At 39.1% G+C, this 21,127-nt stretch overlaps 1 protein-coding gene across 1 annotated transcript in view; it reads left to right on the top strand.

The window, feature by feature from the left end:
- The window catches only part of LOC121865321 (helicase POLQ-like), a gene marked incomplete at its 3' end in the record, with an annotated part of 95,467 nt that extends 76,935 nt beyond the window's left edge, over positions 1–18,532 (top strand). Inside the window, 1 exon segment of the mRNA XM_042364660.1 lies at positions 18,420–18,532. Coding sequence (XP_042220594.1) covers positions 18,420–18,532 — 113 coding nt within the window.
- Positions 18,533–21,127: the final 2,595 nt, after the last annotated feature.

Below are 21,127 nucleotides of genomic sequence, written 5' to 3'. Positions count from 1 at the left end.
ATCACGGCCAAAGGAACTTGAGGAGATGGAATGGCTTCTAAGTGCTTGGATAGAAGATCAAACGAAAAAGCAATGTGGGACCAGCTTCCTCACCATTAAAGAGAAAGCTTTACCAATATATGAGGACCTAAAGAAAAACTGCACCTGATGATGATGATACTGATGATGGCAACTGTCATATCCTGTCTGCATGACACCTCAACATGAACCGTCTCCCCCATCAAGTTATATTCATATTTTTTCAAGGTAAAGTGTAACATTTACTGTATGATTTCATTATTAGATATGAATGCAACATTTATTTAGACTGTGCTATCCTTTGTGTTAGGCTAACTACTAATTTTTTTTCGATTTCGAGTAATCTGCACCTAACCCTATTTTCTTCATAAGCCCTGTTATTTCTATTACGCGAATTTCTATAACACGATGTTTTACAAGAAGTTCAGGAAACTGGATTCAAGACACCCAGATGTGGAAACAGAACCTATTTTGTGTAATGTTGAGGACAGAGTGGTCTCCTTCTTAAAAAATGAGTTAATGATTTGTAGGAGAAAATCCCCACAAACAAAAATTGACTGTTTCTTCACTAAAATGCATCGGGAAAAAGATGCTACCCTCAGCCTTCCACTTCAAGAAGGAAAGAGGATGTTCCTGCTGGAGAATCTGTCAGTCCAGAGGTTCCTGACATTTTCATGGAAGGTGACTCACCTTCCAAGAAACAGCAAAATGCTTCTCCTCCACCCCCACTTCCTTCTCTTCTCCCTTCTCCTCCTCCACTTCCCACTTCAAATTCACATCAGCATCATCATCCAGGAGCCTTCTACATACACACCTCAAAGTAAGTGTACTTTACTGCATTTTTTTTTTACTTTAGGTAATTTTCGGTGAGTTGGAACCAATTAACCAAAAACCCATTGAAATATGGTTCTGTTAACGAACAACTTTCAGGAACGAATTGTGTTCGTTAACCAAGGGACCACTGTATTGTACAAGGACACATTATATTACTTATATTAGTAATAGTACTAATAAATATATATGCTGGTATTTCTCAGTTTGCACTATCTTTTCGTCAAAATATGAATGCTAGTGCACACACCCCTCCCCACCCCGGAGCAGAAATACGCCGCGTCAACAGTCTCTCGTTTAGTCTCGTTGTGTTCAAGTTCGATCGCCACGTACCTGCTTGGGTGTGTTGTGTGAGAGCTGCTCGGCGTGACATTCATATTTATCATTGGATTTTGTCTTTACTAAGTTTATTGTTCATTGAATGAGTATGATTCTATGCTTTAGAATTATGGTACAGTAGACCCTCGTTAATTCGGACCCCTTTAATCCGGATTTCGGATAAAGCGGACAAAATCTGAACTGTCCATATCAAATTTCTGGTTTTGGGATTGTCCCAGTTGCAATTTCAAATTCTGTGTCATTACTAAGAAATAAAGAAGTCATTGGTGTACTGCACTCTAAGATTAAGAGAAAACGGACGACTCAGGCGTCCTGAAGTGAAAGAAAACGGACTCGTATGACGGGGGACCAAATAAAAAAAGCATAGCTACATGTTTTGTGGACTACAGTATTAAGCGTACCCTTTTCATCACTTTGTAATAATCCTAGCCATGCCTATGTGTGTTTATGATATTTACCATAACATTATATATATATTTAGTGGGTATAAATGGTCGTAAAATGGGAAACGGGGGGGGGGGGTCCCAATTAGGCGCGATAACCAAGGGATGACTGTACTGTACTGTACTGTATATACTTGTGACACTGGCCAGTTGCTTCTGGTGTTATGGTACAGGGGTACCAAGTGACAGCACTAGGATCCTGCTTCCTGTATCAAGGAATAAACAATTGAAATTGAAAAAAAATCATTCAAATAATGTGAAGTAGTGAACCAAATGGCCCTAGAGTGGGCACAGTCACGTTTGCGTCACGTATGCATCGCATATTCTTATCGTTTGTGCTGCCAGGCGTATAATGATACAGTACAGTAACTATATATCCATAATGTTTTGATAGATATAAGAAATGTATATGTTACTGTTTCTGTTTTTTGTCTATTGTAGTGTACAGTACATTACTTTTAATTTGATTTCTTTACTTACGAAATAAAAAGTTTACAAACTGTATAACAGTTTAGGCTTTGTTTTTGCTCTCGGCAGCGTCACATCATCATCGTCCATTCTTCATTACCTCAGCGTATCGTGAACGTTAATATTCCATTGTCTTCATTTGATTTTATTAAAATCAGTCCACCCTAAAGTTAATTATGGGTCCCAAACGCAGCTCAACCAGCCCTAGTGGTAGCAGCAGCAAGAAACAACGCAAGAGTATTAATTTGGAGGAGAAGCAGAAAATAATAAGACAGCGTGACGGCGGTAAATCTGTGAATGATATCGCACGTGATTTCGGCATAGTCACACTCTACGATCACGACGATAATGAAAAACAGAGAGAAGATTCTTGAAGCGGTAAAAGGATCGGCTTCACTGAAGGCAACAAGTTTGACCAAGTTTCGAGAGGGGCCGATATCAAATATGGAAAAGATGCTGATGACCTGGATTGAAGACCAGACTCAAATTCGGGTCCCATTCAGCACGCTAACCATCACGGCCAAAGCAAAAAGTTTGTTCGAGATGTTGAAGCAACAAGCAGGAGCCGACTACGACAGAGAGTTTTTCGCAAGCTCTGGCTGGTTTAAGCGCTTTAAACATCGCTATGGGCTACATAACGTCAAGGTCAGCGGCGAGTCAGCGAGTGCGGATTCTGCAGGCACGGCGGAATTCATCGAAACCTTGGACAACCTTATCGTCGAGGGAGGATATTTGCCCCAGCAAATAATTAATATGGACGAAACCTTGTTGTTGTGGAAGAGGATGCCCGAAAGGTCATTCATACACAAGGAGGCCAAGTCGATGCAAGGCTTTAAGGCATTCAAGGATCGAGTGACTGTTATGTTGGGCGGGAGTGTTACCGGATTCAAGTTGAAACCTTTTGTGGTGTGGCATAGTAAAAACCCCAGGGCTTTTAAAAAAGTCAACAAACATACGTTACCAGTGTATTATAGAGCCAACCAAAAGTCATGGATGATGCAAGCATTGTTCCAGGATGCTCTTCGCAACTGCTATGCTAGTGACCTTGAAAAAACTGCAAAGAAGAAGGGATAGAGTTCAAAATTTTGTTGATTTTGGACAATGCTCCAGGTCACCCCCCTTCATTGGTGACCTCCACCCCAACATCAAAGTGGTTTTTCTGCCGCCGAATACCACCTCTTTGATTCAGCCTATGGATCAAGGGGCTATTGCAGCTTTCAAGTCCTACTATCTCAGGAGGACCTTTGTAATGGCTATTTCTGCAACGGATGATGGCGAGAAGACACTGAGGGAGTTTTTGAGAGAATACAACATGTACGACTGCATCAAGAACATTGCTTGGGCCTAGGATGATGTCACAAAACAATGTATGAACGGAGTGTGGAAAAAAATATTGAGGAGATATGTGAACGATTTCAGGGGTTTTGAGACAATCACAGAACTCGAGAAAATTACTAACAATCTTGTGAACATGGCAAACGAGCTGAACCTCGGCATGGACGACAACGATATAGAAGAACTGCTAGACATTGTTCCTGAAGAATTAACCAACGAAGAGTTGTTAGAGTTACAGGAACATCGAATAGCTGAAGAAGAGGCAAGGGAAAAGGAAAGCGAGGAGTAGGTGGAGGAGATACCAAAGAAGTTCACTGTAAAGGGGTTATCTAAGTTCTTCTCCAACCTTAACACTTTGCTGAAAAGTGCCGAAGAGATGGACCCCAACACTGAACGCTTCTCACTCATAGAAAGGAATGCACATGCAGTGTTTGCCGCAAATCGTCAAATCTACGAGGAGAAGAAAAAGCTGACAAAACAAACAACGCTCGACATTTAAAAAAAAAAAAACAAGTCATCCCCACGACAAACCTCAGCCAGGCCCCTCACATGCTACAGATGATATCGTCATTGAAGCTGCAACTGAGGAACCTGTGTATCAAATTGATAGCAGTGACAGTGATGTTGATGATCCAGGAATGGCTTAAAAATTGTGTAATGTATATGTAAATTGTATACTATACTTAAGTTAAATAAGTGAAATGTAAAATTTAATTTTCAAAGTAAAACGTAAGAAAAATCCATCAGATTTAAGGATACGATACTGCAGTTACTTCTCAATCAGTGAACAGTGTAGTGTTTAATTTTACTATACTGTACTGTACTGTACCTGTTTTGCTGTATGTATATTATACTGTATCTGTATTTTTTTTACTTCAATATATTAGCAATTGTAGACATTATTTTATTTTATTATCCTTCCTAACCTCTGTGTTTCATTAGTTGTGTACGTTATCTCGTGAATTTAGTCAATATTGTACAGTACAAGTTCACTGCAATACAGTGGTCCCTCGGTTAACAATGGACCTAAGTGCAATCCTGTATTGTACATGTACTAAATGATTACGGTACTGAAATTGTTATGTCTATTGCAAATACCTGTATAGCTTGTTTATACAGGTATTCAAATAAATTACTATCTTACAAGAATCCAAGCTATGTAAGTTATATTCACCCAGGTTGTTTGGGTGGCAAATTATGAGAAGAGTTTAGTCACTCTTAAGTAATGATAAATAAACACCCAGGCCTTCAGCGCCAACTGTCAAATCTTATCTCAAATAAATAAAGACACTGTCACCTCACCTCACGCTCGGCTGGCTACCTCCTTCCTTGTGTTCCCAGACAAAAGATTGGTGATTTCTTTATGTTTATTTTATATAATATCTAAGACTAAAGTTAGGATAATATAATTTGCAGTGCTGAAATCCTTGCAAGACAGAGATTAATTTGAATATAAGCGTCATATATTTTGCTCAAGATATAAAAAATGTAGTACAATAGTGTACAATACTGTAGTACATTTTATAAAGAAAATTTCTTCTGTATTTTTGAGTAGATTTACATAAATTTCTTCATTTATTTTCATACATTTACATGCAGATACCATAGTAAAAAAAAACGTAAAAGAAATACTGTAAATGACTTTAGTGCAAAGCTGGAGTGCACATGTACTAATTTGATTACGGTACTAAAATTGTTATGTCTAGTGCGAATTACAACATGTTTATATTAAAGTAAATCAGTATCTTACAAGAATCCCAGCAATGTTAATTATATTCTCCTAGGTCAATCACTGGCATTTTAAAATGAGAGAAGCTTAGTAGGACTGTTAAATAAACACACAGAGACCTTCGCCTCAAACTTATCACCTCAACCCCCCCACCAACCCCTCGCTGGGTGGCGTAGCTGGCTACGTCCTCCCCCCCCCACCACCAACCAGGCTTTTAGGCTTTTTCTTATATAATATCTCAGACTAAAGTTAGGAGATTATAATTTGCATTGCTGGAATCCTTGCAAGACAGCCAATAATTTGAATATAAAGGTCATATATTTTGCTCAAGAGATAAAAAATTTTGTACATTAGTGTACAGTACTGTAGTACATTTTATAAAAAAGTTTTTCAACTGTATTTTTGGGTAGATTTACATAGATTTCGTACTGCAAAGCTGGAGTGCACATGTACTAATTTGATTACGGTATTAAAATTGTTTTGTCTAGTGCAAATTATAGCATGATTATATTCAAATTAATCAGTATGTTACAAGAATCCCAGCTAGGTTAATTATATTCACCCAGGTTATCTCACTGGCTTTTTATAAGAGAGAAGCTTAGTCACTTAAGAACTGATAAATATACACGCGTTAGACCTGGGCCTGTGCCAACTGTCAAACGTACTACCTCCCCTCCCCCCACGCCACCTCGCTCGCTCTCCCCCATCTGCTCGGCGTTGCTGGAATCCTTGTAAAACAGTGAATAATTTTAATATAAACTTCATGTATTTTGCATAAGAGATAAAAATTAATCACCTGTATCACATGACAGTAGTGATTTAACAGTAAAAGTGTATATGTACTTATATAGTATTCCACATACACATAAGTACAGTGGCCCCTCCATTAACGAACTCAATCCGTTCCATAAGGTCGTTCGTTAACCGAAACCATTGTTTCAATGGGTTTTTGGGTAATTGGTTCCAGCTCACCGAAAATTTCCTAACTTCAACAAAAATGGCGGAAAAATTTACTTACTTTGAGGTGTGTATGTAGAAGGCTCCTGAATGATGGTGATGATGTGCATTTGAAGTGGGAGGTGCAGGAGGAGAAGGGAGAAGAGAAGGAAGTGGGGGTGGAGGAGAAGCATTTTACTACTTCTTGGAAGGTGAGTCACCTTCCATGAAAATGTCAGGAACCTCTGGACTGACAGATTCTCCTCCATGAACATCCTCTCTCCTTCTTGAAGTGGAAGGCTGAGCGCTAGCATCTTGTTCCCTCTGCCTTTTACTGAAGAAAGTGTCAATTGTGGTCTGTGGGGCATCTTTCCTCCTCACCATTAACTTATGTTTAAAGAAGGAGACCACTGAGTCCTCAACATGACACAAAGTTAGTTCAGTTTTTTCCACTTCTGGGTGCTTTGAAGCCAGTTCCCTGAACTTCTCCCAGTGGTAAATCACATCTTTCAACTGTTTAGCTGACATATGGTCATCACTTTCAATTTCCTCCTCACCACTGTCAGCCTCTACCCGTAACATCTCATCCAGTTCCTTCAAGTCATCAGGAGTAAGTTCCTCCTCATGAGACATCACAAGCTCTTCCACATCCTTCTCCTCCACTTCAAGGCCCAATGAGTGACCAATGGACACAATCTCCTGGTCCAACTCTGTGTCCTCCTCAAATCCCTCAAAATCATGGACTACTGATGGCCACAGTGCTTTCCATGAAGAATTGAGGGTTCTATTGGAGACTTCTTGCCATGATGACACAATAAATTTTACAGCCTCCAGGACGTTGAATTGTGTCTTCCAGAACTGTTTCAGTGTTAGTTCAGGATCAGCGGAAGTTGCCTGATGACCCCTCCTAAACATTTTCTTCATGTACAACTTCTTGAAGTTGCTGATTACATTCTGGTCCATTGGCTGTATGAGTGATGTAGTGTTTGGAGGCAAAAACAACACTTTCACAAAGTCAAATTGATACTCCAAATTTCTGGCAAGGTCAGGGTCATGACCAGGAGCATTATCCATGAGGAGAAGAGCCTTTAAAGGAAGTTTATTGGTGGTTAGGTAGATCTTGACAGAGGGGCAAAACACATCAACAGCCCATTCATTAAAGAACTGTCTTGTCACCCATGCCTTACGGTTGGACTTCCAATAAACTCCAAGCATTGTTCTTACCACTTTCTGTTGCTTGAACACCCTGGGGTTTTCAGAGTGGTAGACAAGCATAGGCTTCAGTCGGAAATCCCCTGAAGCATTGGCACCAAGCAGTAGAGTGAGACGGTCCTTCATGGGTTTATGCCCAGGTAAAGAGGCTTCATCTTTGGTGATGAATGTTCTTTTGGGCATCTTTTTCCAGAACAGCCCAGTTTCGTCCACATTGAACACTTGCTGTGGAAGATAATATTCTTCTTCCATCAGTTTTTTAAATTCAACTAAAAATTTGCTGCCCCTTCTTTATCAGCACTAGCAGCTTCACCATGCCTAACAACACTTAAAATGTCACTTCTTTTCTTAAATTTTTCGAACCAGCCTTTGCTAGCCCGAAAATCTTCAAATTCTGTTCCTGAAGAACCAGGTTGATCTGCCTTTAAATGTTCATAAATCTCCCTGGCTCTTTCACAAATGAAATCACCAGAAACTGAATCACTTTTCATCTGTTTTTCCATAATCCAGATGATAAGTAACCTCTCAGTTTCTACGATTAGGGATCTACTTTTAAACACTCTTGTAGATTTGTCTCTCACGTTCACTTCCTTAAATTTGTCTTTTTGTGCAAGAATTGTCGACACAGTTGATGCCGACATGCCATATTCTTTGCATAGCGCATTTGATTTAATACCTTGTTCGTGTTTTTTTATTATTTCCTGCTTTATTTGGATTGAAATCGCTTTTCTTGATCTCTTAGGCCCCATGCTGGATTCAAACAATGGCAACACGTATTTTTCAAAGTTAAACTAGCTGTAAATAAAGAATATTTTCTTTAAAATAACACTGCACTGCACTATATATTGTCAATATGTAAAATAATTTTCAAAATGACCAATAATTTGCTTGGAAACACAGAAAAAAAGCGTTTAGTTGAAGAGAGTCTCAAGCAAGATGTTACCTCCAGTGAAAACAGAGAGAGACTGACGCCTGTTTGCTGTGTTAAGAGGCTGGATGCCGCGCATTAAACTAGTCACTTTACCTTCAATTTTGCTCAATAATTGTTAAAATGACTAAAAAATTGAATATTAAACTTTTAAAATTATTGAATAGTATAAACTTCTTGATATTTACTAAAATAGTAAGGAATTTAAGCCCTAGAACCGATTAATGTATTGGCGGACTGATACTAAAGCTGGTTGCCCGGTCAGTGCAAGCGAAAACATGTTGAGGTCGGTTCGTAAGAAGTTCGTTAAGCGAAATTTTTTTCGTTAACCGAATTGAAGATCCTTATGGAAGGCAGTTCGTTAATCGAAATTACGTTAACCGAGGTGTTCGTTAAACGAGGGGTCACTGTATAAATAAAAAGTTTATGTGATGATCAGACAACATCCATTTCGGTTAACGTCACATTTCCAAGAACGTATTTAGGACGTTAACCGGTGCATGACTGTATATATATACGTAAATTGTAATTTCCATACCGTATATCTCGGCCTATAAGACGGAATTTGAACCTTAAAAAAATCAGCCCAAAATTAGGGGTCGTCTTAAGCACCAGGTATAAAATTCTTACCTGTTAAATTTTGTGGTTTAGCGTGTCAAGAGTGGTGATGGAGAACATCGTAAACCACTCACATGGCCCTACCACTAATTATTTTATACTGAAACTTACGTTTGGGAAGCCTGATTAAAAATATGATTACCGGTACTGTATATTAAAATAATAAAAATGTATTATAAACCTGTGTAACATACCGTAAAAGAACACTATACCCCGGTAATAAACACAGCTATCATCACGCACCCCCGCCATTTGGTAGTGACGAGACAAGAAAGAGAAAGTGACCAGCTGTAAGAGGGTGAGGTAGGGCTATTTTTAGCCGTCTTTGTGTTCGAGGTGGTCAGTAATGCATACGTATATCACGGCCTATAAGACGAAATTTGAACATTAAAAAAATCTGCCCAAAGTTAGGGGGTCGTCTAAACCACCAAGTTTAAAATTCTTACCTCTTAAATATTGTGGTTTAGTGTGTCAAGAGTGGTGATGAAAACATCGTAAGCCACTCACAAGGTCTTACCACTAATTATTTTATACTGAAACTTACGTTTGGCAAGCTGGATTCAAATTAAGATTACCGGTATATTAAAATAATAAAAATGTATTATAAACCTGTCTAACATACCGTAAAAGAGATTTATACCCCTGTAATAAACACAGCTATCATCACACACCCCTCCCCACGCCCCCCCCCATTTGCCAGTGAGGAGACAAGAAAGGCAAAGTGACCGCGAGATTGGGCTATTTTTAGCCGTGGAGGTGGTCAGTAATGCATACTGGTATCGGTATATTTACTCATAATAATATTTATCTCCTATAAATAATTGATTTAAATTATATTTTTTTACAAAGAATATTCAGTAAATGAGTGCATTAATTCTTGAAACTATCGACGGTTAATTACAGACGCTCAAGTGACGTCACTAGTGTTTACACTACACCAGCTGGTAATATTTGATGCCATTACTTGAAGTGAATTGGCCTTATTTTAAGTAACTAACTATAAATAAATACAAAAATTAAAAAAAAAGATCAAAACTGAGAAATAATATACTGTATGTATGTTGTGTTGTCAAAGTAAGAGGAACAATTGCGTAAGTACGTAATATTTTTTCACTCAAATCCTAATGAAACACTACTGGAGAACATTCCTTTGTCGCAAAACAGTTTATAAATTAAAGAAAATAATTACAGTGTGTTTAATATATTACAGTATATTATAAATAAATAAATAAAACAAATAATTCGGTAAATCTATTTAAAGTAAATGGAAAATAAGCAAACATGTTATTTACCAAGACGCTTCCGTCTGGCTCAGGGTGAGATGGAGGGGAGATAACAAGGCTATTTATAGCCCATCTGAAGTGGCCAGTACCCTAATGCACCATAAATAATTCATTGAACATTCATTTTTTGTACATAGTATATATATATATATATATATATATATATATATATATATATATATATATATATATATATATATATATATATATATATATATATATATATATATATATATATATATATATATATATATATATATATATATATATATATATATATATATATATATATATATATATATATATATATTTGTGTAATAAATGTATGTAGTAAGTACATACTGGTAACCTTTTTCACTCAAATCCTAATGAAACACCACAATTAGAATACGGTGGTTGCTGTTGAATCACATGTTGTATAAATAGTCGGAACACAGCCACACCACCGAGACGAGGGAACACTCCCACCACGCTTCAGTGACGTCACTAGTGTTTACACTACACCAGCGGGTATAATTTGATGACATTACTTGAAGTGAATTGGCCTTATTTTAAAAAATCAAGGATGGTTGGTAAAGGACTACTGAGTCAGTGGGTAAGTGTCACATTTGGGGTACTGGTCTTATACAGCAAATAGAGCTCAAAAGCTACTTTTTAAATGGAAATTTGGGGGGGGCGTCTTATGCACCCCGCCGCCTTATAGGCCGTGATATACGGTATCGGTATACTTACTGATCATAATACTTATCTCCTTTAAATAATTAACTTAAAATTTATTTTTTTACAAAGAATATTCAGTAAATGACTGTGTTAATTCTTGAAACTATCAACAGTGGTAAATTTTTGGATGAGAATGAAGACGAAGTCAGGTCATCTGATTCGGAGTTTGATCCTTAATGATCACCATAAATGTATCAGGTCAACTTCACCTACCAGGTATAATGGTAGCCTCCCTTTGACCCAAAACAAGTTTATAAATTTAAGAAAATACTTGCAGTGTGTTTAATATATTACAGTACAGTTGAGTCTAGATTTACGCGATTTTGGTTTACGCGTTTTGTCATCTACGCGGTGCCTTGCCAGAATTGAAATGCTTGATTTACGCAGCAAATTTGGTCATTTACGCGGAAGCGGCGTGGGCAGGGTGCGCACAAGGTCGCCCAGTCATCAAAACATTACCGAGTTCTTCACCTGCCACCCACCGCAGCCGGCCCAAGTCAGTGATAGTGAGAATATGGACTTATATGGACTTTGAGGGGTTTGACAAAGAGGCCCTGCATGCCTCTGTAGGGCCTGTTTCAGCCTGATGTTATTTGACTAAGCAGTCAGTTCGTTCTATTTCAATTAATCCCATATGTTCTGTTATTTCATTTATGTGTTTCTCGTTTTACGCTGCCTAAAGAGGTTCAATTGACCTCGTAAATGAAGACCCAACTGTATATTATAAATAAATAAATAAACAAATAAATCAGTAAATCCATTTCAAGTACAGTGAACCCTCACTTTACTCGGTTAATTCAACCCATGGCGGCCCGCAGAAGTGAGAAACGCTAGGGAACAATATAACATAGGGGGTTAATTGAATAGAGACCGGGCTGAACTTCAAACTCCACTTTTCCAGACACAATACCTAGAAAATAACTTTTAATTTTATGATGGTATGCACACACAATTAATATTAAGAGAAATGTCAATAATATTAGGTTTTTTAACACTTACATTAGTAGAAAAGATGGCTGGGGCACACGGGATGGGGGTTGGTTCCAGGCAGAGGCAGATTATTGGCCCTCACCTGTATTACTTGTATCAATTGCATCACTATCCACCACAGAGGCTTGCAGGGCCTCTTAGTCAAACCCCTCAAAGTCCATATAAGTCCATATCCTCTCTATAATTATCACTATCACTGACTTGGGCCGGCTGTGGTGGGTGGTGGGTGAAGATCTCGTAATGTTTTGATGACTGGGCGATTTGTAGTAATCCTGCTCGCACTTCTCCCGCAAAGGGGCATGACGACCGCGGAATGTGAGCATTCCGGTTTCGCAGGGTAAGCGTGAAAGTTAGGTTGACTGTAAATGGAAAAATTTTACTCTCGACACCCACATTAGTTCCAGTTAAATAACAGACGCTAAGTGACGCTACTAGTGTTTACACTACACCAAAGGGTAACATTTGATGAGATTACTTGAAGTGAATTGGCCTTATTTAAAAAACCAAGGATGTAAACAGCACTGGTCAACAGGATGGTGTTGTAAAGGACTACTGGTCAGTAAGCTCCCAATGGTAAGTGTCACATTGGGGGTACCTGCTTATACTGTTTAATAGAGCCTAAATAGCCTTTAAATGGAAATTTTAGTGCGTTTATACACCCTGTTACCTTGGAGGCCGAGATATACGGTATTATTCATATTATGCTACAGCCCACAAACATGAGAAACGCTTAGCCCCCAGTAGAGATGTCCGCTCTCTACCCACTTCAGGATGTCTTAGTCCTCCGTTTTTTTGTGTACTTCAGGGACTCAAGTATTTCTGTAACACAGGATGATAAGGGAATTTGAAATATATGAGTGAATGAATTTATTATACAGTGATCAATTAACATAGTTTTGATGTGTTTAAGTAGTATTAGGCGCCTTTCAGCCTAGTAATGTTACGATATCAGATTACTTACTGTAAACCACTTAATTCCATTCATACAGAGAGAGAGAGAGGCTGAAGCCTGTTTACATCACACACATAAATATTACATACCGATATACTGTGTAGCATAGAAGTTCTTAAGACAAATTTTGGCAAAAAGTGGGGGGGGCCTCTATCTCTATCCCGGATAATAGTTTCGTTAGGTTGAAAAATATTTACCAGCTACCAGTAAACAATGGAAAACGGCCTTTTAGCACTGCCGCTGTGAGTGTCGGTACAGTTGCCGGGCAGATCTCTTGCGTCATCATATGAAGCCCAATGTAAATACATAGTATAGTATGCACAGGAGTATGCAACATAAAGTATTCTTTTTTGAAATTTTATTTATAGATACAAATTTTTTGTTAATTAAATTTTGAAACATCAATCGTTATTAATTAAATTTGGAAACAAAAAGAAAAAATCGATACTTATATTTATAAATATTTTCATTAAAATATTACATTGCAAATATATTTTACCTTAACTGTGCCTGAATGAATATATTCTCAGAAATAAATATACAAATGTAATATTTTGCTGAAATAAACATCATTACAGTGGAAGTGGGATAAAATTGTGGCGAAAACAATGACTCACTTTCTTTAAATAGATTCAAAGATTTTACCGTAATACGCTTTTTGAATGGTTTTCAGTTAAAAACTGTTGTATTACAATAATATTCTATCCTAATTGACTTGAATAAATACTCACGATACCACTATTTCTGAATATTTTCATTAAAATCCATCAAAATCATTTTCCTTATATCTGCAGCACCAAGTGGCTCCTCCCAGTCCTCTCCTTGAACAACATCGTCATATGGATCAACACCATCATCAGCCATAGGATCATCCAATATCTTCATCCTCGTCCGCTCTCATTAGCCTCATAATCCCACAACAGAAGTAGTCTTCTATTTCCATCAAACATTCGAAATCACATTCTTAAAAGATTCCCACCTAATTTCTGGTCTGATTGCATCCCAGGCCTCTACAATCTATTCACATAATGTTGCTAGTGATGGAGCTTGGATGTTGCCTCCTTTGTGTATGTCTTATACCTTCTGTCCAGTTGTTCCACTTCACTCTTACGCATCTTTAAATGGTTTGTTTATGGGAAACATCCAGTGGTTGGACAAGACTTGTTAATCCACCAGGAATACAGCTGTATCAGTGTTTTCGGCACCTAATCATGATAACACTGTCAACAGATGTGACTGAAACATATCCACCCAAAAAAGACTTTTTCTTTTGCTTGATCCCCTGGTCTAAGTTCCAGACTATTTTTAAGCCATATTTGTATGCATGACCACATCCATCCATCCTTTCGTGCACATGGATGATTAAAAAAAATATTGTCTGACTTGCAACACTGTTAGTAAGGTCAGGTGGATTCTACTTGACACCTGCTGGAAGACCGATAATCAAATTTATAACAGTGTCTAACCTCCAATTACTGTAGTTTTATCTGATGTAGGCAATATGAAGTAAAAAATACCAGTTAAGTGAAAATTGGAAGAAGATAAACAAGAAAGATGTCGTTGGGCGCTATTTTTGGTAGGGCTGAGGGAAAAGTACCAGCTGTTTGGTCCTTTTTTGGCCCGGGAGAGTCCATAAATAACCGTGAAATACTAGTATATGTTTGAGTGTCTTCTGTATTTTAAAAATGAATGCCCCATAGAGATTAAAGAAATGCCGTAACATTGTATTATACTTTAAACTTGTCATATTTCTGGAAAATAAAAGCAAAATAAGAATATGCGGTAAACACAATTTCAACGTGTGCTAAAATTAAAAGCTGGCAAGAAGGGCGATAAACAAAGCCCCTCCGTGACCAGGGCTCTGCCATATCAGCTAAACCCAGTACCGCGTGTTTTTAAATCGTTTTCAGTTAAAAACTGTTACATCCCAAGTGAATTAGGATAGAAATATTGTTGTAATACAACAGTTTTTAACTGAAAACCATTCAGCAATCTGGTAACATCTTTCATCTTTTCCATGAAAAGCGAAAGTAATTGTTTTTGTCTTGATTTTATCCCTTCCCGCACTATAATCACGTCACGTCATTTCAGCAAAATATTACATTTCTATATTCTCCAGAAAGAAATAAATAGTAGTTTGCGAAACATGATGTACAGTGGGAATTTATGCTATGAAACCCGGATCCTACTACGAATATTCCTATATGACGGTTTTTACCTATAAAATTGAGAATGCTATAACGAGGCAAACTCCTACAACGAACATTATTTAAAAAAAAAATAATTTTTTTTTTTTTTACTAATTTATTGTTTTTTTATTACAAGCAATAATGATACTGTTTCCAGGGTTTAGATGCATGTTGTGCCGTTTTTTACAATTTTACAATTTTTATGTTATATTTTTTTCAGTGTTAAGTAGTTTGTATTTGGGGGCCTGGAACAGATTAATCCTATAACGAGCGAATGCTATGCTTGAACAAGGTTCTAAGACAATTAGATTCGTTATAGCATGCCTGTATTTCAGTATAAATTAAGATAAACGCTACATGATAAAACAAAAAGACTTTACCAAACCTTCCGATGTTCAAGATATATTTACTCGTTTTTTAATAGTTTTTTGGTTAAAAATACTGTTATATTAGTGATATTCTATTTATACTGTGGATTTAATATAATGCATTCCGCAAAATGTAATATTTTTTTTGCTGAAATAGCGTAAATATTACAGTGGAAAGTAGGATAAGAGTGTAGCGAAAACAATGACTTTTTGCTTTCTTTAGATTTCAAAATATGTTACGTAATAAGCTTTTCGAATGGTTTTGGTTAAAAACTGTTGTATTACCAATAATATTCCATCCTAATTGACGAATAAATGCTTGAATTAAGGAAATATGCAATATTTTTGTTGAAACTACCAGCGTTTCAGTGTAAAGTGTCGTAATAATAAATGATAGAAACAAGTTTATAGGATGTAGTGTTTTTATGAAGGTTTTGTTGTTCCTTTGCCCTCAAAAACTTGGGTGGAAGCCTATAAGCGAGGAATATTCATAAATTAACGATTTCTTGGTCAAAAAATAGGAATTAAACCTATATCTGAAGGGGGTTGACAAAACGGTATATCACAGTAAATTATTTCTGCAATTCTTCACAAACAAAACATAAATCAATTGAACATGTGATGTCGAATGTGAACTGTAAACACTGTGTGTGATGTAAAGAGAGCGCGGGTGTAAAATGCTACATAATTTGATTTTCTCTTATTTAAAATTTTGCAATTTATTATACTGTACAGGTATACTGTATACATAAATATTACATACATTATTTCTGCAATTGTTCACAAACAAAACACATAACTCAATTGAACATGTGATATCGAACGTGAACTGTAAGCGCTGCATAACCCCGCGCCAAGCCACAACAACCGTTCGAGTGGAATCGCGTTAGAGGAAACGCATTCGCGTTTTGCAAATATTGTTCCTCTATTCATCAATCGCGTTAGAGCCAATTCGCGAGTCAAAACACGCCATTATAGCAGAACTCACTGTAGTGAACAATATCTTTCAAATCTGAAGTAGACATATGGTCATCACTTTCCCTTTCCTCCTCACCACTGTCAGCCTCTAACATCTCATTCAGTTGCTGCAAGTCATCAGGAGTTAGTTCCTGCTCATGAGACATCACAAGCTCTTCCACATCAACCTCCTCCACTTCGAGGCCCAATGACTGACCAATGGACACAATCTCCTCGTCCAACTCTGTCATTCCTCAAAATACTGCTGATTGGCCACAGTGCTTTCCATGCAGAATTGAGGGATCTAATGGAGACTTCTCGCCATGAGGACACAATCAATTTTACAGCCCAGGATGTTAAATTGTGTCTCCACAGAACTGTGCCAGTGTTAGTTCAGGATCAGTGGAAGTTGCCTGATGACACCTGAACATTTTCTTCCTGTACAGCTTCTTGAAGTTGCTGATCACATTCTGGTCCATTGACTGTATAATTGATGTAGTGTTGGGAGGCAAAAACAACACTTTGACAAAGTCAAATTGAGCCTCCAAAGTGCTGGCAAGGTCAGGGTCATGACCAGGGGCATTATCCATGAGGAGAAGAGCCTTTAAAGGAGGTTTATTGGTGGTTAGGTAACTCTTCACAGAAGGCAAAACACCTCAACAGCCCATTCATTAAAGAGCTGTCTTGTTACCCATGCCTTACGGTTGGACTTCCAATAAACTCCAAGTTGTCCTCTTACCACCTTTTGTTGCTTGAACACCCTGGGGTTCTCAGAGTGGTATACAAGCATAGGCTTCAGTCGGAAATCCCCTGAAACACTGGCACCAAGCAATAGAGTGAGACGGTCCTTCATGGGTTTATGCCCAGGTAAAGAGGCTTCATCTCTGGTGATGAATGTCCTTTAGGTCATTTTCTTCCAGAACAGCCCAGTTTCGTCCACATTGAACACTTGCTGTTGAAGATAATTTTCTTCATCCACCAGTTCCTTGAACTCCACTTCAAATCTTGCTGCTCCTTCTTTATCTGCACTGGCAGCTTCACCTATGTTTAACAACACTATAAATGTCACTTCTTTTCTTAAATTTTTCAAACCAGCCCTTGCTTGCCCAAAATCTTGAACTCTGTGCCAGAAGAACCAGGTTGATCTTCCTTTAAATGTTCGTAAATCTCCCTTGCTCTTTCACAAATAAATTCTGTAGAAACTGAATCACCTTTCATTTGTTTTCCCTGATCCAAATGAGAAGTAACCTCTCTGTTTCTGCTAGTTTCCTGTACTTCAATTATGTTCAATAATTGTTAAAATGACTAAAAATATTTATATAAAACTTTTAAAATTATTGAATAGTACAACCTTCTTGATATTTACTCAAATGGTAACGAATTTAAGCCCTAGAACCGATTATTGTACTGTATTGGCGGACTAATACTACAGCTGGTGAGCAGGCGAAAACGTTTGGGAAAATTGTAAGGAATTTTAACCAAATTTTTTTCGTGAAGTGAAGATTCTTATGGAAGGTAATTGTAACCGAAATTTCGTTAACCGAGGCATTCGTTAACCGAGCGACCACCGTACAGTTCTGCAAACATTTACTATTTATGCTGCAATGTAATGGGCTGCAAAGTTTACATTATTATTATTATTATAACAAATATTTGCAAGCTCAAGCGCGCCCCTGGACCAGGGCCCCGGACCGGGCTCCTCGGGCACCGTTTTTAATGCGGCCCTGACTAAGTCATCAGTATACAACTCCCAGAGCAGACCAGTTCACAAGTGAAGAATATTGGGAGAGGCTGTGAGACATGACCTTAGAGTTAAGAACCTGATGAAATAGACTGCAAGAGTCAATGTGGTATGGAGTGCTGCCATCAGGTAATGGCGGCTGAGTGGAAGCCAGGAAAACGACGGAAGTGAGGAAGATAATGGTGCCTGTAGTGTGTGAGCATGACCTGGGGTAGTGGCTTATATGTAAAGTATGAGGAAGTTTCTGTTTGATGCAGTACAGCTGTACAATGTTTGGGGCTGTCTTTCACCCAAGTATTGACTGTGGCATTCATTATTTTCTGTGTGTATACAAATTAATGATGATTAATGGTTTTGGGCAGGTTTATTGGAAGGTGAGAAGCGGCTGCTGGAGGAAGGTTACTTGATGGGCACACTGTGTTGCTTGTGCTGCACCTCAACCCTGGCTGCCGGCATTAACTTACCTGCCCGGAGAGTAAGTAACTATTCCTTGTGGCTTGAAGACTCTAGTATAAGATAATGGTTATAATACAGTATTATTAAACAACATCTTCATAGAAGAAGTCAAATGGTGTTTCAACCGAGTTTTAAACTAAATGAGTCTGGGGACACCGCAGTACAGTGCTTAGCGAGGTGGTGTGGCGGTAAATTAACAAATTCCAATAAAATTAATTTATAATTTGGAATTAGTTAATTTTACCGCTACCTGTTAACGAACTGCGGTGTCCTCAGACTCACATTAGCTTCAATTCCCTCAAGGGAAGATGTTGTTTAATAATAAGAACAATAATCTCTTTATCATGTTTGTATTGTCAATCATGTAACAGTTATGCAGTACAGTACAGTATATATGTAATGAAGAGTTATTTTTATGTTTTACACCATTATTTTGTTACATGTAACTTTTGTATTATTAAATCTCCTTACAACAACCTCACTCTCTGACATATAACACCACCCAACAGTGTAACACCACCCAACAGTAACACCACCCAACAGTGTAACACCACCCAACAGTAACACCACCCAACAGTGTAACACCACCCAACAGTAACACCCCAACAGTGTAGTAACACCCCAACAGTGTAACACCACACAATAGTAACACCACCCAACAGTGTAACACCACTCATCAGTGTAACACCACCCAACAGTGTAACACCACATTGTAACACCACCCAACAGTAACACCACCCAACAGTAACACCACCCAACAGTGTAACACCACCCAACAGTAACACCACCCAACAGTGTAACACCGCAACAGTGTAACACCACCCAACAGTAACACCCCAACAGTGTAACACCACCCAGCAGTAACACCACCCAACAGTAACACCGCAACAGTGTAACACCGCAGCAATACCACCCAACAGTGTAACACCACCCAATAGTAACACCACCCAACAGTGTACCACCCAGCAGTGTAAACACCACCCAACAGTGTAACACCCCAACAGTGTAACACCACCCAGCAGTATAACACCACCCAGCAGTGTAACACCACCCAGCAGTATAACACCACCCAGCAGTGTAACACCACCCAGCAGTATAACACCACCCAGCAGTGTAACACCGCAGCAGCATAACACCCCAGCAGTGTAACACCACCCAGCAGTATAACACCCCAACAGTGTAACACCACCCAACAGTGTAACACCACCCAACAGTGTAACACCACAACAGTGTAACACCACCCAACAGTTTACCGCAACAGTATAACACCACCCAACAGTGTAACACCCCAACAGTGCAACACCCCAACAGTATAACACCCCAACAGTATAACACCCCAACAGTATAACACCACAGCAGTGTAACACCCCAACAGTGTAACACCACCCAACAGCGTAACACCCCAACAGCGTAACACCACCCAACAGCGTAACACCGCAACAGTGTAACACCACCCAGCAGTGTAACACCACCCAGCAGTGTAACACCACCCAGCAGTGTAACACCCAACAGTGTAACACCACCCAGCAGTACCACCCAGCATTAACACCCAGCAGCATAACACCACCCAGCAGTGTAACACCACAGCAGCATAACACCACCCAGCAGCAGCAACACCCAGCAGTGTAACACCACCCAGCAGTGTAACACCACCAGCAGTGTAACACCACCCAGCAGTGTAACACCCCAGCAGTTAACACCACCCAACAGTATAACACCACCCAACAGTGTAACACCACCCAGCAATATAACACCACCAGCAGCATAACACCACCCAGCAGCATAACACCACCCAGCAGTGTAACACCACCCAGCAGTATAACACCACCCAGCAGTATAACACCACCCAGCAGGATAACATCACCCAGCAGGATATCACCCAGCAGTGTAACACCACCCAGCAGTGTAACACCACCCAGCAGTATAACACCACCCAGCAGTATAACACCACCCAGCAGCATAACACCCCAGCAGTGTAACACCACCCAGCAGTATAACACCACCCAGCAGTATAACACCCCAGCAGGATAACACCACCCAACAGTGTAACACCCCAGCAGCATAACACCACCGCAATATAACACCCCAGCAGTATAACACCACCCAGCAGTGTAACACCACCCAGCAATATAACACCACCCAGCAGCTAACACCACCAGCAGTGTAACACCACCCAGCAGTATAACACCACCCAGCAGTGTAACACCACCCAGCATTGTAACACCAGCATAACACCACCAGCAGTGTAACACCACCCAGCAGTATAACACCACCCAGCAGGATAACACCACCCAGCAGCGACACCACCCAGCAGTTAACACCCAGCAGTATAACACCACCAGCAGTATAACACCACCCAGCAGTGTAACACCACCCAGCAGTATAACACCACCCAACAGTTAACACCGCAGTATACCACCCAGCAGTATAACACCACCCAGCAGTATAACACCACCCAGCAGTATAACACCACCCAGCAGTATAACACCACAGCAGTATAACACCCCAGCAGTATAACACCCCAGCAGTGTAACACCACCCAGCAGTGTAACACCCCAGCAGTATAACACCCAACAGTGTAACACCACCCAGGTATAACACCACCCAGCAGTGT

The sequence above is a fragment of the Homarus americanus genome, unplaced genomic scaffold (assembly GCF_018991925.1).
Source record: "Homarus americanus isolate GMGI-L3 unplaced genomic scaffold, GMGI_Hamer_2.0 scaffold9477, whole genome shotgun sequence".
Lineage (NCBI taxonomy): Eukaryota > Metazoa > Arthropoda > Malacostraca > Decapoda > Nephropidae > Homarus > Homarus americanus.
Note: the sequence above shows the minus strand (reverse complement) of the source record. Positions and strands in the feature narration are given on the sequence as shown.